Here is a 15,474-nt window from a genome sequence, read left to right as displayed (position 1 = left end):
TTCTTCCAAGTATCAGGAAGAATATAAACGAACAGCACTTTTATCCTTCAGTAGCCTACTTTTTAAAGAAAACAATAATAGACAAAGAGTTAAGTTTGATTTTTTGCGGGTAAGTAACTTGATGGCCTCCAGTAACTGTACCTAACTTCAGTCGACCGGACGAGCATACGTTCAAACATCACCCTATTTCACATGTGATTTTTTCCTAAAACGTATATTTTTGTTGAAAACCGGCGTCCACTTTTAGCGACTCACATTTACATGTTCTGAATCTCTGTTCGATCATAAATTGGAAATAGGAAAACTCAGCACGGAATTAGAGATGCTTCGCTAACTGTGATTTTTGAACAATATATGAAAATTCATTCATAGAAATAATAATATAATTATTTTAAAATGAAAACAAAATGTTACACTATTTTCTAAGCATCCATTTTTAGTATGTATATGGACTTTCTCTAAAGCAATTTTAATCTACTAATATTATAATAGCAATCATTATATAAATATATAACAAGCCGTTTTTCTTTTCAGAGAAGTGGACAACGCTTTCTCGAGGTAAATATTTTGATTCTACTACACATATCTGCATGTTTCAATTTATATTATTACGGTAAATATTTAAATGTAAAATTAAAGACCAAATATTAAAATTATTCATTTTAATAAACGAAGTTACCGAAATCTTTATTCTCAAATTCTAGGGTAGTGAATAGCTAACTTGACTAGCACTTAGTTGATCATTGTATAATAAACAATATGGTCCAAAACGTATTAAAACATGTAAAAGTAGTATGCATTATTACTACCAATACACATACTGTTTTGCTAATTTTATACTTTTACTTTCGTTTCAGAGTGTTATAAATCCTGTGGCGAATTTTTTCGTAAGTTTCGTTTATATTTAATTAAGTTATGCTAAGGTATCCTGAATATATGCTGAAACTATGGACACTACACTCAGTAACATGAAAGAGGACATAGGAGGGATCGTCCATTTCAAACATCATGAAGTGTATGGCTAGCTCTACGGACAGTGTATAATCGATTAGTAATTAAAAGATTGGGAACATCGCGAATGGTAACATGAGATCAAGATTGTGGGATGCAAGGACCTCAACTTTGCTCGTTTCGGCTATTTGTGAAGTGAGTGTGAGTCAACATAAGACAGGAAGGTAATGAATCAGATAATGTCTAATCTCCGCATTAGATATATATACCTATTTAAAATTTTACCAGATTTAAGTCTAGTGGTTTCTTGCAATCGCCAAACGGTGCGGTGTTCCGACGTCATTGCCGCATGATGTTGAAGCCAATTAATGCACATTAAATATTTGGAGACTCGTCTCGTCATAAATGTCTCAATACATAATCGTGTAAGAACTTAACTAACCCTCCAGGAGCAAGTTGTAGGCACTGTATAGCTACTTGTGAAAAACGTGAAGTTGTTTCGCATTGAGTCTGGATAGAATCGCTATGATGAAAACGGGTCGTCTTAAGTGATACGTTCTCAATCTGCATTATAACAGAGGCCCATCGTTTGCATGTTACGCGGCGTCTGTAGGGGCCACATAAAGTGTATCGACATCCCTTCGCTATTTCTGGTATTCCGATATGGGAAACAATAGTGCATGATTTCTATCCTTTCTGGTAGTCATTCGCAGACCATTCTTCAAAAGTGCACTTGTAGTAGCGATAACAAGCGGACGAAGGATCTTACCCGTGAATCACCGTACTGTGAATCTTTAACAAAAGAACAATCGGGTACAGAAGATATGAATGTTTATGAATTGTCCATAACATGCCTAATAACAAGGTCACTTTGTCCCTCCCTAACTAAATACACATTGGAAAAATGACTATGCCTATCAGCATGATACCGAAACCCAGTTACAGCACCTACGGATTTGCTTACCTCAGGTAACGATACGACGATTCTACGTATTACTTCCAAGTAGAATTTACACATGCATCCGCAACTAGAGGGTGGCAACGGGACCTAGCCCTCCCTGAAGTTTTCGTGGTCCCGAGGCTTCAATACAAAATGCCATCATTATTACAAAAACACAATTTAGATATTTGTAAAAGTACTTTTAATGACATAGCTCTCCTAACTTATTCATGACCTCCCAAACCTTTGTGGCTGGTTGCAGGTCTGTGTATCCGTATGCGTCCGGCTCGATGCATTGCTAACCTCACAGACATGTAGCATGCAATATGTTTGCACAAGCCCAACAATTGTCCATTGGTCTGATATTGTATTAAGTACAACACAGTTGTACGCTTTACCAGCGTTTTATTTGCTACAGGATTTCCTTGAATTTATGGATTTATATGCCAAAGAAGAACAATTATATGAAAAGAGTAGAAAAAACGAGAAGAGCAAAAATTATTTTAAAAATAATATGTGTTATTATCTATTAAAATTAAATCATATACTTTTGTGATGAGTATATTAGATGGAGTAAACTGATTATAACTTGTATCGTTGCGATAAAGGAATCAAACAATATAAACATTTCTGGGTTTGATAACATGTAAAAGTTAACCAGATCTTAGCTAGCAACTCTGCTTGTTCCTTGTGGCATGTGGCTCCTTGGTTGAACGATTAATTCGACGGAGGAAGCCATCTGCAACGGAGAAAGGCTAGCAGGAAGGAAAACAGAGCGAATTCGACTATCGTGTATTGTAACCGTGTGCAAGTTTTTAAAGAAAAGTTGCGAGTTGGCTATATACATTTCTTGTAACTCCTCTTCGTTTGATTTTTTTGGATATTTAGATTCGGTTTATTAATCGTAGGGTATCTTTGGTTTAACTCTGTCTTTGTTGTAAGACAATTGGGCTGTAGTCGTGCTTCAGACCTGGACTGGTAGTTGGGTGTTAAAAGGATAAGAAAAAAACTGTAGTTTCTCGCAGTGCATTTCTCTTCTCCTTGCTAGCGTTAAAAACAGTATTGACTACATATTTTTATCCTTGTTAACAAGATGTTAGCTTGCAGAAATTTTTAACTTTGCTTCGCTGTTCAGTTTGACTAAGTGAGTTGACAGTTTAATGCTTGTTTAAAGTCGAAGTCGTGTTGCAATTTGGTTACATGTGGGTTTAAAATAAATATTGTTTTGTTATTTGGTTTCCTTTCATCGTGATTAATTTGCTTTTTTTTTTAGTTCGGACAGGTTTTCTTGTGCAGTAAAGCATTGCCTTGTTTTCGGTTAGATTCCATTAAAAGTTGATGTAAAAATAGTCGAAGTGATTAACGATAAGCTGAAGTTAACGTTTATCAATACTGTTACAATTGCCACTGAGACGGAAAAGTATGTATTTAGCTTATTTGTTAGAGTTGTAAAAAAAATGAAGAAATTTAGTGTTTCTAATCGTTCAAATTGTCTCTGGTTCAGGTTACTGGGTTTAAATAGTTTCAGTTATCATTTCAAAGCATATCTGAATATTATTCTTTTAATTTTGGCTTGTACACTCGGCGGCAAATATGTTGAGCCGGCATGATTTGTTTTATCCTACAGTTATAATTGATTTCAACTATCGATTCTCAGTAAACAAATAGTAAAATTGAATTTATCTTGTCATTTGATGCAATATAAATATCACCACATTTCTTAAATTTTTATAGTAATTCTTCGGAAATTTAACTTAGTTAAATCAGTTAGATATTAAATTCTACTCTTAATATTGTAATTTATATCGAATTTTCTGTGTATTTAACTCAAATGATTTATTATAATATTATTCATGATAAATTGTTACCTATTGGAACTTAATTGCTTTACAGAATTGAATATTTCAACCATGAACTAACATTACAAAAATAGTTGTATTAATATATAATTGTAATCTGGGCGTAAAAATTCTTCTAGCTGGACCGTAATCCGTGACCGTTTCTTTTATACATTCATTGTGGTTGGGCCTTTTTATTTTCGTCTCTTCTTCTTTGGAAGAATTGGCCTTCAAAATTCGTGTCTGAATCGCTGTGCCTTACAGGAGAGTGTTACAAGACTTCCTCCGTCGAACTCCTCTCGATTTTCAAATATAAAATTGAATAAATGAATTGAGGTTAGTGAATTTAATTAATATTATTTGCAATTATTCTAATTTAGGGACCTTACTCTGAGAACATATAACAGATAATAGTTGAGGTGGAAAGAATTAGGTGTTTTTTTTTTTTGTAGGTCTATTTCAATGTTTTCTCTTTTGTAGTACCTTATTAGTGTTGTTAGTTTAATAGTCAGAGGAGGAAAGTCACCAATGTCGGACCCCGTGTTGTTTTTGGACGGTATCACTAACTATTATGGTGTTTGCTATTTGCATTTTATTGAAATAATATCTTCTGTATGTTTTGAAACGTTAGACATTACTCAGATCAGCATTCAGCTCAAATGATTCAGCTAAATAATTATTTAATGAAAAATGACGAAAATGGCGTTTCGGAAAGAGGTCTCCAAAGTCGAAACCACCGTAATAACTGATGTGAAAGTCACAAACAAAGTATCAAAATAGCACAAAACTTTATTTTACAAATAAAATACACGTCTTTGAACAATTGAGTCAAAAGAAAAATAAAAACAAAAAACAAATTAAAATCTCATTGATCGTCCCTTTTACAACAGAAGTCATATATATCTCACAGTCATTCTCCGAGCACGCATCGTGTATCCACATACAACATATTGTACATTATACAATCCACAACTCATTATTACAATCCATAGAGAACTTCTCCCAACAAAACAAGCAATCTACATAAATGTCGTTTGACACTCCTGCTTGTTGAATATCCAAGTCGCTGTTTGCGCTAGAAATGAACGAAACGTCACCACACTCTGAACTGTCCTCTTCGCGATTACGAATTGTGCAAGTAAGATCTGTAATTCACTTGCTACATTCTCGCGCTTGTAGTGTGTTGTTTTGAGAAATATTGTCCTGTGTGTCCATGGGCACTCTTCCTATAGTGGCTGAAGGTTTCTTTAGCTTTCCCTTTGAGCTCACTACAGATTGAAGTAGATGTGTGTATAAAGAGAATGCTTCAACAAAGGATGACTTTGCCTTCTCAAACAATATGCACGATACATCAATCCTTCGTCAACAGGCTGCAATCCTTCGTTGACAGAAAGGATGTCTTGTACAAAGAAATCAGGGGTTCCCCTTCGTATGGGACAATGGATCAGACTTTGGCTAGCTTGCTGTTTTCATTTCTCTCTACATTTACTCAGTTTCAACTATGTGCTACCTCACGAGCAGCACAGTTACAAAGAATAGTACTTCCTAAAGAATAAACTGTGCAAAGTATCTCTAACGCCCTCCTGACACTTTTCTAAGTGACAGGTGTTTGCACGGAAGCAAAACTTCCCTGCACACCAAAACAAAGAATGTATCTACTTTGCGGGCTTTAATTGCGGTTTGGTGCTCCATCTTTCATAACGTAACGATTGTGTTTTTGTCTTTTCGTTCCTACACTTTCGTGTCTTTGTCTTCCAACAGGCAGATCCACTTATCTTGCGAAATACACGGTTGGTCTGACTTAAGAAACGGGTCCGATTGCGGTGAATTTCCTCAAGTAATATTTCCCATTTCATTGCTTGTGATTGTTACATAATATTTATATATTGTTGATTTTACAAATGTTTGTGAATTTGTTATTGAAAATGGCTTCTCCGATTAGCTATTATGTTAGCATTAATATGCCTGATGACGAATCGCGTGATTTGACAGTGGATCAAACCGGTATTTTTGAAAATAGTAGTAGTTTTAATAGGACTGATATGAGTTTAAAGCCTGTTATAAAAACTCCAATAATAATTGTTTAGGTATTCTTGGTACAGATGGCGATATGAGGGCAAATATTCTAAGGTAGTTCACAATAAGTGTAGTTTTTCTGAATCTTCTCTCCCTTTTTGTTAAATAATAATAATGGTAGACAAGTGGAGTTTAGATTGCTAGTGAATTCAACTAGTGGTATCATGCAAGTCCGAAGTTTCAATTTAATCGTACTATTCCTTCTGAATACCCTTCTCATTTGTTACAGACAGTATTGTAATGTAAATGATATATTGTAGTAGGGTCATGCCGAAAGTTTTTAGCTTTCACCACAAGAAGCATGGAACTGGAACAAAACAATTACATTTTTCAAAGTAATTTCCACGGACACGAACACACTTTTGCATCCTTTCAAACCACTTAGAAAACTGTTCATTTCACACACTTTTGTCTATATGTCCACAGACTGCAAATAAGCATCAATCGCGTCTTCATCTGATGAAAAGCGACGTGAACGCAAGAGTCCCTTCACTTTGAGAAACAAAAATTCGCACCAGGCCAAGTCCTGAATATAAGGAGTATATGGCAGCACTCTGACTCCTTCCTGGTTCAAAACGTCTACAGTTCTTGCAGCATTGTTGGCCCTTGCATTGTGATGATGCAACAGAAGATGGCCAAGCTTTGATCTTAGATTTTGGCCTTGCATTTCTTGAATACAGTAGGGAGACAAACTGTTGAGTACCACACAGCATTCACCGTACGCCGATTGTTAAGTACAACAGTCGCAACATTTCCCATCCCTGAGAAAAAGACGCAACTATTTTCTTTCCAACACTCCGAGGTATCTTCACATTGGTTGGAGGATCTTCATTCTCGAAGCACCACACTTGCGACTGCTGATTGGTAAGCGAATCATAATGATAAATACACATTTCGTTACCTGTGACGATGTTGCAAACATCACAACTTGCCCATTTTTTGAATTTATTCAACATAAATTAACACCATTCCACACTACCCTCTTTTTTACCGTCTCCTTTAGCCTAACCGGCATAACCGTGGGACGTAAAACTCAAATATTTCATTTTTTACCCTCTTTTTCCCTTTCCGTGAGTAATGGGGGACAAAACGAGAACTTCTTTTCTTGAGACCCAAGTGTTCATGCATAATTTTCTGCGCTGCTGTTTACCCACTGTTGTGAGTCGCTACGATCTCCAGGAAAGATACATGGTTATCATATTTTACCATTTGCCTCACAGCTGCGATGATTTCGGGAGTCACTGCAGTGTTTGGCCGTCAGGAACAAATTTCATCTTCAAGTGACGTACGTCTTCTTTTAAATTGCCGAAACCAATTTGAAACACTGGCTCACGAAGGAGCAGATTGCACCTCTTGACAGCACCATGACTAACTAGACAATGGGTCACGCGCTGTTCCTTATATCTCTTATCTCTGCTATTGATGGCTGAAAGTTACAAAATATCAGATTGCTGAATGCAATAAACAAAATGTTTCTATGATGTTAGGTCATTGCGCTGCTAAAAACTTTCAGCATCACCCTCGTATAACTTATCGTTTAGTTACATTTCATTTTATTTTTTATACGCACTTTTTCTGCTGTTCCGGTACAAATAAGTTTAACGTGGTGTTCAAGATACTCGTAACGTATGATTTCCCAGGAGAATTCATGAATCTCGGATTGTTTTTATAGATTCTCATTTCGGGTTGGGAGAGCTAGAATTATACTATTTTCCTTATATGAATTATACGAAACAGATTAGTTTTTAAACAATTTTGTAACAACTCACCACTTTATAGCAGTTTTCTGTAAGTTAATTTTTCAATTTAAAAATATATATAAAGTTAATATTTATATATATTTTTAATTGAAATATTTTTGATTTTCAAATTGTTTGTTTGATTCGAATGTATCGACAAAAATGTATGCACGGTCTTTAAAAATATTCGATAATAATGCAAACAGCATGTATATTAATGAATAGATCCCTCTAAAAGACAATACTGAAGCACCTAGTAATCATTTAAATGCGTGATTGTTCATAACAATACTTTAGAAACTTAAGTATTAAAGTTAGTTAAGAAGGAGTTAATAATGTGTTCATAAATTACTTACATTGGTTAAAATTTGTCCCGCATACATTTTTCCCATTGAAACTTTAACTACATAATAATTTATTTTCGTAAAAGCGAAATACATGTTTATCTAACATTTAGTTTTCCTTTTTTCAGGGTTTTGGTAAACCAAGTGGACTGTATAACGTGAGTGTTGTTTTAAAATGAAATAATTTTAGAAAATAGTAATATCATGCTAAGGTACTACGGTCTCTAAGTAGTGACTCGTTACACGTAATGGCTATATTTGTATCCAGCGGTCATACATGTTGCTCTACGGCCCAAAATTTCATAAATTATACGCTCAATTTAATAATGCGATGAAAGCTGTTGTACATTTACAAATAACGTAAGGTTGTTTTGTATAGAACAAAATATACGACTTAAAGAGATGTAAGAAATGTTCTCATTTTAATATTGGAATTGTATATTTATATGACGTGCAAAAACATTGCATATGTATGCATCCTTGATTATCTTGAAACAAGCATGCAACTACTCATAAATGTTGAAATAAAAAATTCTTGTGGAGCTGTGGAGATTCAGTAGCTCCTATTGAAGCCGGGTTTTAACCAAAATCAGTATTTCCATTATTGACAAACTTACATATTAACGCGAAAAGGTCATGTACTGAAATTATTATTTCAGATTTACAACTAATCGAAAATAACACGGTCTCGCAGAATTTTTGTTTATAACATATTATGGTATACATTTTCCGTTATTTATATACGAATTGTACACAATGTGGCCGTGACTTCTTGATCAGAAATAGGAAGAAAAGACCGAGTTGCCCCATTATTTTACGCCTGTACTTTCTCCTCTATAGCAACCGAATGTACGCGATTTGTGCTATACTACAGAGGTGAATAAATTCAAATTTCTACTTTAATTTTAGTACATATTTGACAAAACAAGGTTATTTATTAATAGAACATCAATTAACGCAAAGACGTGTCTCTTTGTACAATATATACTTCTGTACGTTTTGACTCTTGGACGCAACACATACGCATGTTTCTTTATTTTAAGTAGTTTTTTTAATGATACATTGCCAACAACCTTAAATACATAGATAACCAAAACGAGATCAAGACTTTCGATTATATTTTCTTTGGAAATTACAAAAAAAATGTTATAATTGAGAGAGGATTACACAAAATATTAGCGTTTTATTATTAATTAATATCACATTTAAATAACTATAAGAGTTCAATGAAGTCATAACGAACTAACCAACTTTTCGTGTTATGGGGAATTCAAACTTCTTGAAACTTGAGGACACAGTAGCAGTAAGCATTTCATAATCGTCCGCGCTCCTTCGATTCGTCGCAGAGAATCGCGAAAGGACGAGCAAGAACTATCGCCAGTTTGTTGCCCATGTAGTTTCTCTTGGTATACTTGAATGTTTTGTAAATAGCAAGCAATAGTTACAACGGCAAATTATTTATTCAACTCTCGTGTGGATAATTCCATCCCTTCAAAATTATTTTCTACTGAATTCTGGTATTAACAAAGTGAAATACGTACCATAGAAACACAGAATAACTCTCTCGTTTAGATTGATTGTTTCATTTCATATCCTCTTTTGATGTCAATATAAGAAATCATCTTTTGTCGTAAAAATTGTATAGAAACTAATCCTGAGATATGTTAGGTACTTTGATCTACTCTGCAAAACAAATTAGTGGTGACTCCAGTTTCTTGAAAGAATAATCAAGTTTTTTCTACATATGTGCCTCTCTACTAACATGTTAGTGATGTAAAACAAGCTGGAATTAATTTGAAGAACTAATAAATTTATTCGGTCACCTAAGATTTTTATCTACCGCCAAAGAAGTACATAAGTTTGCAAAGTACGGCATACATTTGTTTGATTATATTTATTTTCAGTGTAAAATTTCTTTTAGCCAGTTAGGATATGTGACGTTTAAACCTAAAGCTTACGTTGAATCCAAAACAGAGGAAATTCTACTGGGAATCGAACACGTGCCTTTTACTGTAGAAGAAACTTCTATAACTATTTAAAAAGAAGAAACTTGTATGTATTTTTGTAAAAAAAAAATCACTATGCTTTTTTCAAACATCTCTTGAATTAGTTAGCAATATATATAACTTTTATTGGTATTATTTATGTTTCCATTTCTACTCATATGCATGACCAAATTTTAACCATAAACTCACTCTTTCATGAATGTATGTTTCTCTTTATGAAATTACTATCTTCCATAAAATGTGTGTTTCATCCATCCAAAAAATTTGCTGAAATCTTTAACCAACATCAAGGAATTAAAGAATAAAATATTTTTACTGGGAAAACTACACTTGATGATCAAAAGTACACTACATTTACTTTGTTATGTTTGGAAACATTGAAGAACGGCAAGACGTTCTAATATTTTATTACATTATCTTCTACGAAACAACAGTGATATTTTATTTACTAGTTATGCATTTTTAATACTTTAGTACTTCTTTTTTTTTTAACAAAAGAGCCTTTGTTTTCGTTTCCTCAAAAAAATTGCATAATCATCTGAAAACTGAAAATTTTGGTTCTAAATTCTGTTCCGTCTGTTTGTAAATCTAATTTTGCTACATCTCATCTGCCATCTCTATCTGATGGTAAAATTAATAGATGCTTACGCAACTACAGTGTCCTTTATTGCTGGGATCTACAATACTCTCACCTAAACTAAGGTTGTTTGTAGCAAATACTTCTGAAAATAAGTAGTGTATGTTCTTCATAATTTCATATTTAATTCTAACTTACCTTTCCATAAAAATTACAATATCCAATTAGAAGCAAAACATGTAAAGTCTCTACCGTAACCAGACAGTTCTGCAAAATTGTGTTCGAGAAGAAATTTCGAATGGTGATAATATCTATCTTCTGCTCACAGCCAATAACAAGGAAACAATATTGATCATATAGAGCTAATGGTATATAATATAAAATTACTAAATATTTTATTTAAGTGTACGGGTAATTGCAATAAACGTTCTAAGTTCAATATATAAAGTAAAATAATTTATGTTGCAGTTATAATTGAACGGTATCGTATTATAGTACAGCCAAATTATAAGAACTGAAGAAAGTAGAGTCCCAAACAGAAACTACGCTTTGAGGGATTATCAAGACAAATGGCTAATTACGTATAAAAGTCCATGTGGATTCTGCAAGCGGGACAACCGCAATCCACCGCAAAGACATTTTTATAGCCCACAAGCTCTAAGAATATTTGTATATAAAATAACAGTATTGCTGAAGTTGTATCTGACGAAATGATGAAAGAAATATAATCATTTGTTGTGAATATTTTTATAAAAGTATATATGATTTGTAAAACATTATTACATAATTATGGAACAATTAATCGTGAAATATATGAACAGAATCTCCAGAGTCGGTTTAAAGAAAGAAAAGGGAAACACAATCATAACCGCAAAGTCACCTCCAAGATTAAGCTAACATTCGTGAGTGACGTTTTATGAAATATTACGTATAATGAAGTGAATTCTCTATACAAATTGGATTTAGGAAGTATATTAATAATTGCGTAAATGTTCTTTAACAATTGATTCCAAACATTTTTCTAAAGTGTAAGCTACCAATTGTAAACAGTATCATGATAAAATACCTTGAATAATTTAGAGCTGCTAATGAAGTATTTATTAACTAAATATTATCAAAATAAAATGAATCGTTGTTAACAAAACCTTCAAAATGAACTAGCATTTCCAGTCTATAGTAAAGCCTTTAAATCTTTTGGATTATATAAATATATTATCTATTGTACTTTTATTCGTGAATTATGTTTTAAGAAATGAAAGATAAGGAACGCATAGTTCGATAATGGTGTCCGCGAAATACTGACTTCAAAATATTCCTTTAACTTTAAACAAAAGGTCTTGTCATGTATTCTAAGTTAGAAGATTAGGATCATATATCATTGTGCTTCATTAAAAAGTAGACTCTTTTCAGAAGATAGTTCTCAAATAACTCATTCTCAAGCAAACTAACTCTTATACAATTTTCAGGTTGTATATTTACCTAATACTTAGATTCGTATAGCAGACTTATTTCTATAATCTGAACATATGAGTCGTTTCTTAGACAATTGTTGAAACATACTCACTCCAATAGTAAAGTGCACCTTCTGAACCCTTAACTATATGAAAAAGTGTTTTGTTCTTTAAGAAATATTGATGTTTGAAGTCGTTTACGAGTCGGATCAAGAAACTAGTGTTTATTTTTATATTTTCAAATTCTGTGACGTGGCTTTTCTGTTGAAAGGGAAGAAGTGAAAGAAGTCAGGTTTGGTGCAGATACATAAAAACTTATAACAGTTAGCAAGTGTGACAACATTGGGTAGAAGACATGCAGAGATTATATTCGAAATAAACATTTTTCGACCTGTAGCTCCCATGGAACATGTAAATCTGTTGCAAAATCTAAATCTACTTTTTCGAGATCTACAAACCTAGTTTCTTTCTCATCTTCTTTCGTTAAAAATTGAATTCATAAAATATTAAATTTAATTGTTTTCGAGACCATAATATTACAAAGAAATTGATATAATGAACATGTTCAATTATAGAAGCGACGAAACTCAATACTATGTCCAACTGTAACTACTTAATGAAATGAATCAAAATTAAATGAACCTGTTTTGCGTTATAAGAGCTAAGGAAGTAAGAAATATGCATTTTGTGAATTAGAGTTCTCACAAAATATTTACACCTAAATTTTGAATTGCGTGTGTGAATTTTTTTCATCTCCTACTTCTATTGAATTATACGAGCAAAATATTGGAAAAAGTATAATGAAAAATCTACTTTTTCCGTTCAGCTCGTAAAGAATGTACATGATAAATAGTAAAATTATGTTAATATATTTCTGAAACATTTACTATATTCTTAACTGAATGTTTTGTGCTGATCTTTGAAATGGAAGCTATAACGTAAAATTGCGAGTAGTGATTAAGAAATAGAACTATATTAAGCAATGGGGTACCACAGTTTGGAAAGCGGTTCAATAATCTTTCAATTTTTTCTCCTCTGCACCGCTGTTCCGAACCCAGTATGATCACTTTATGGATGAAGCATATAAATTCCATTCACTTAAACAATGCATTTTATTACAGAAACTGTCATCTACAATAAAAAGTGTTAACAAATTACTTTATTAACGATTTTTTAAATGATAGTCACAATTGGGTCTCCCCTGCAGTCCATCAATATGTTATTTTTTGATAATTTATTAAAAAGAACTAGTGAAAATAATATATTTCAATAAATTAAAACAACGCAAAGACCTTCTCAAATTTCGTATACCCATGATATTTTTAACTCCGGATTTCTAACAGTGCACTCGCAAAAATGTTAATTTGAAATATCCTTATTTCTTTCAAAGGTAATATTGGTGTGTTATCTTATCTTGCGTTGTGCTTTGTTTGGTTATGTTGGTTTTGTTGGGTCTAGGTCAAAACCCCCACAGCCAAAACCCCCACACTCAAGAAATGTCAAAACGCCCACACGATCGGTCATAACCCCCACACAAATGGACAAATCCCCCAAACGCACGAACGGTCAAAACCCCCACAGCCAAAACCCCCACACTCAAGAAATGTCAAAACGCCCACACGATCGGTCATAGCCCCCACACAAATGGACAAATCCCCCAAACGCACGAACGGTCAAAACCACCACAGCCAAAACCCCCACACTCAAGAAATGTCAAAACGCCCACACGATCGGTCAAAACCCCCACACAAATAGACAAAACTACCACACATAGCAACGGTCACAATCTCCACATAAATGGACAAAACCCCCACACAAATGGACAAAACCCCCACACAATCGGACAAATCCCCCACACTCTGAAAATACCGTGATTGCACGTCTTTGTTGCGGCTCTTTACGACGCCCACCTTAGTGTTTCTGTCATTACAAAACAGTGCAAGAAGAATAGTTGCAACATCGGTTTAAGTGGAATAAAAAATGTTATTAAAAAGTACAAGGGCAAGACATACAACCAGGATCATTTCAGAGTGTGGGAGATTTGACCGATTGTGTGGGAGTTTTGTCCATTTGTGTGGGGGTTTTGTCCATTTATGTGGGGATTGTGACCGTTGCTATGTGTGGCTGTTTTGTCCATTTGTGTGGGGGTTTTGACCGATCGTGTGGGCGTTTTGACATTTCTTGAGTGTGGGGGTTTTGGCTGTGGGGGTTTTGACCGTTCGTGCGTTTGGGGGATTTGTCCATTTGTGTGGGGGTTTTGACCGATCGTGTGGGCGTTTTGACATTTCTTGAGTGTGGGGGTTTTGGCTGTGGGGGTTTTGACCGTTCGTGCGTTTGGGGGATTTGTCCATTTGTGTGGGGGTTATGACCGATCGTGTGGGCGTTTTGACATTTCTTGAGTGTGGGTGTTTTGGCTGTGGGGGTTTTGACCGGTTCCCGTTTTGTTAGCGTAGGTTATTTTATGTACGTTAGGTTAGCGAGACAAACGTTTGTTGATATTTTATATAACTGAATTAATTTCGTAAAATTTTTGTGGCAGGAAAGGCTAAAATATTGTAATGTGAATGTAATATGCCCATGGTATATTTTAATAGGCTCTAACGTTCCATGTTTTCTATTCTATATTTCGCTGATCAGAAATCAAGCAATACAATATTTGAAATAAAAATGGTAACATATATAACCAATTATGTAGAAATGTACTCCTGTGTAGTTTTAGCAAGATACATAAGCAGATCACCTTAGAATATAATTGTTATTGCGGAAACAAGTTTCCATACAATATAGTCCACAATGTAAAGGAAGCTAGTCACTTCCGGGTGTCTGTGACCTAAAATATACAGTAAAATACAACATGGGGTACATTGTAACCCCTTGAGTATCCTAAGGTTAAAGATATAAGAATAGTTAACTTGCGAATTTTGAGTTGTAAATTTTTAACAAAGTTGCAATATATCTTTCTTGAAAATGTATAAATTCATATTATTATGACATAACAAACACCCTTTTGAATTGAAGGTATCATGAAACATTTAACATAATATATAGAAAATGTTTCTGCCGAGAGATAAATCACTACACATAAAGAAAAATTAAGTACATATTGAGGCGTACATTTTATTAGTTCTATATAACCTATCTATTGAAATAAAACAAAAAAAAACCTTAATAGCTTTAAAGGATATCACTACTAAAGTAAGAGATGATTTGAAACATCACTATGATTTCGTAAGGTATAAACCTTGATTTGTTCTTGCAAAAAACAACCTCCATTCACTTAATATTTGATATCAGTAGGTAATGATATCATAGACATCACTGTGTTCCTAGTCATGTCCTGCTGAAAAAAAAAATAATAAATCGTGCATTCTTTATTATAACTAACTAGATAAAAAGAGGACATATGTCTCATATTACTTATTTCTAGACAATTACAGTATAGCATTACCTGTGACTATAATTGTTTGTGTTTCCAACACAAACGAGTTTCATTATACTTGTCTTATAACGACTATCAGTATATTTACAAGTATAAAAATGTAGTCAATACAT

At 33.7% G+C, this 15,474-nt stretch overlaps 1 protein-coding gene across 1 annotated transcript in view; it reads left to right on the top strand.

The window, feature by feature from the left end:
* Nucleotides 1-15,474, top strand: part of LOC145661491 (uncharacterized) — a 159,234-nt gene that overhangs the window by 75,355 nt on the left and 68,405 nt on the right. The window contains exons 22-24 of the mRNA XM_081726808.1: nt 535-558; nt 858-887; nt 8,017-8,046. Coding sequence (XP_081582934.1) covers nt 535-558; nt 858-887; nt 8,017-8,046 — 84 coding nt within the window. The remainder of the gene's footprint in view (nt 1-534; nt 559-857; nt 888-8,016; nt 8,047-15,474) is intronic.

Source organism: Thermobia domestica, chromosome 10 (genome assembly GCF_964235325.1).
Source record: "Thermobia domestica chromosome 10, izTheDome1.hap1.1, whole genome shotgun sequence".
Taxonomy (NCBI): domain Eukaryota; kingdom Metazoa; phylum Arthropoda; class Insecta; order Zygentoma; family Lepismatidae; genus Thermobia; species Thermobia domestica.
The sequence above is the reverse complement of the archived record's forward strand: the minus strand, read 5'-3'. Positions and strand labels throughout refer to the sequence as shown.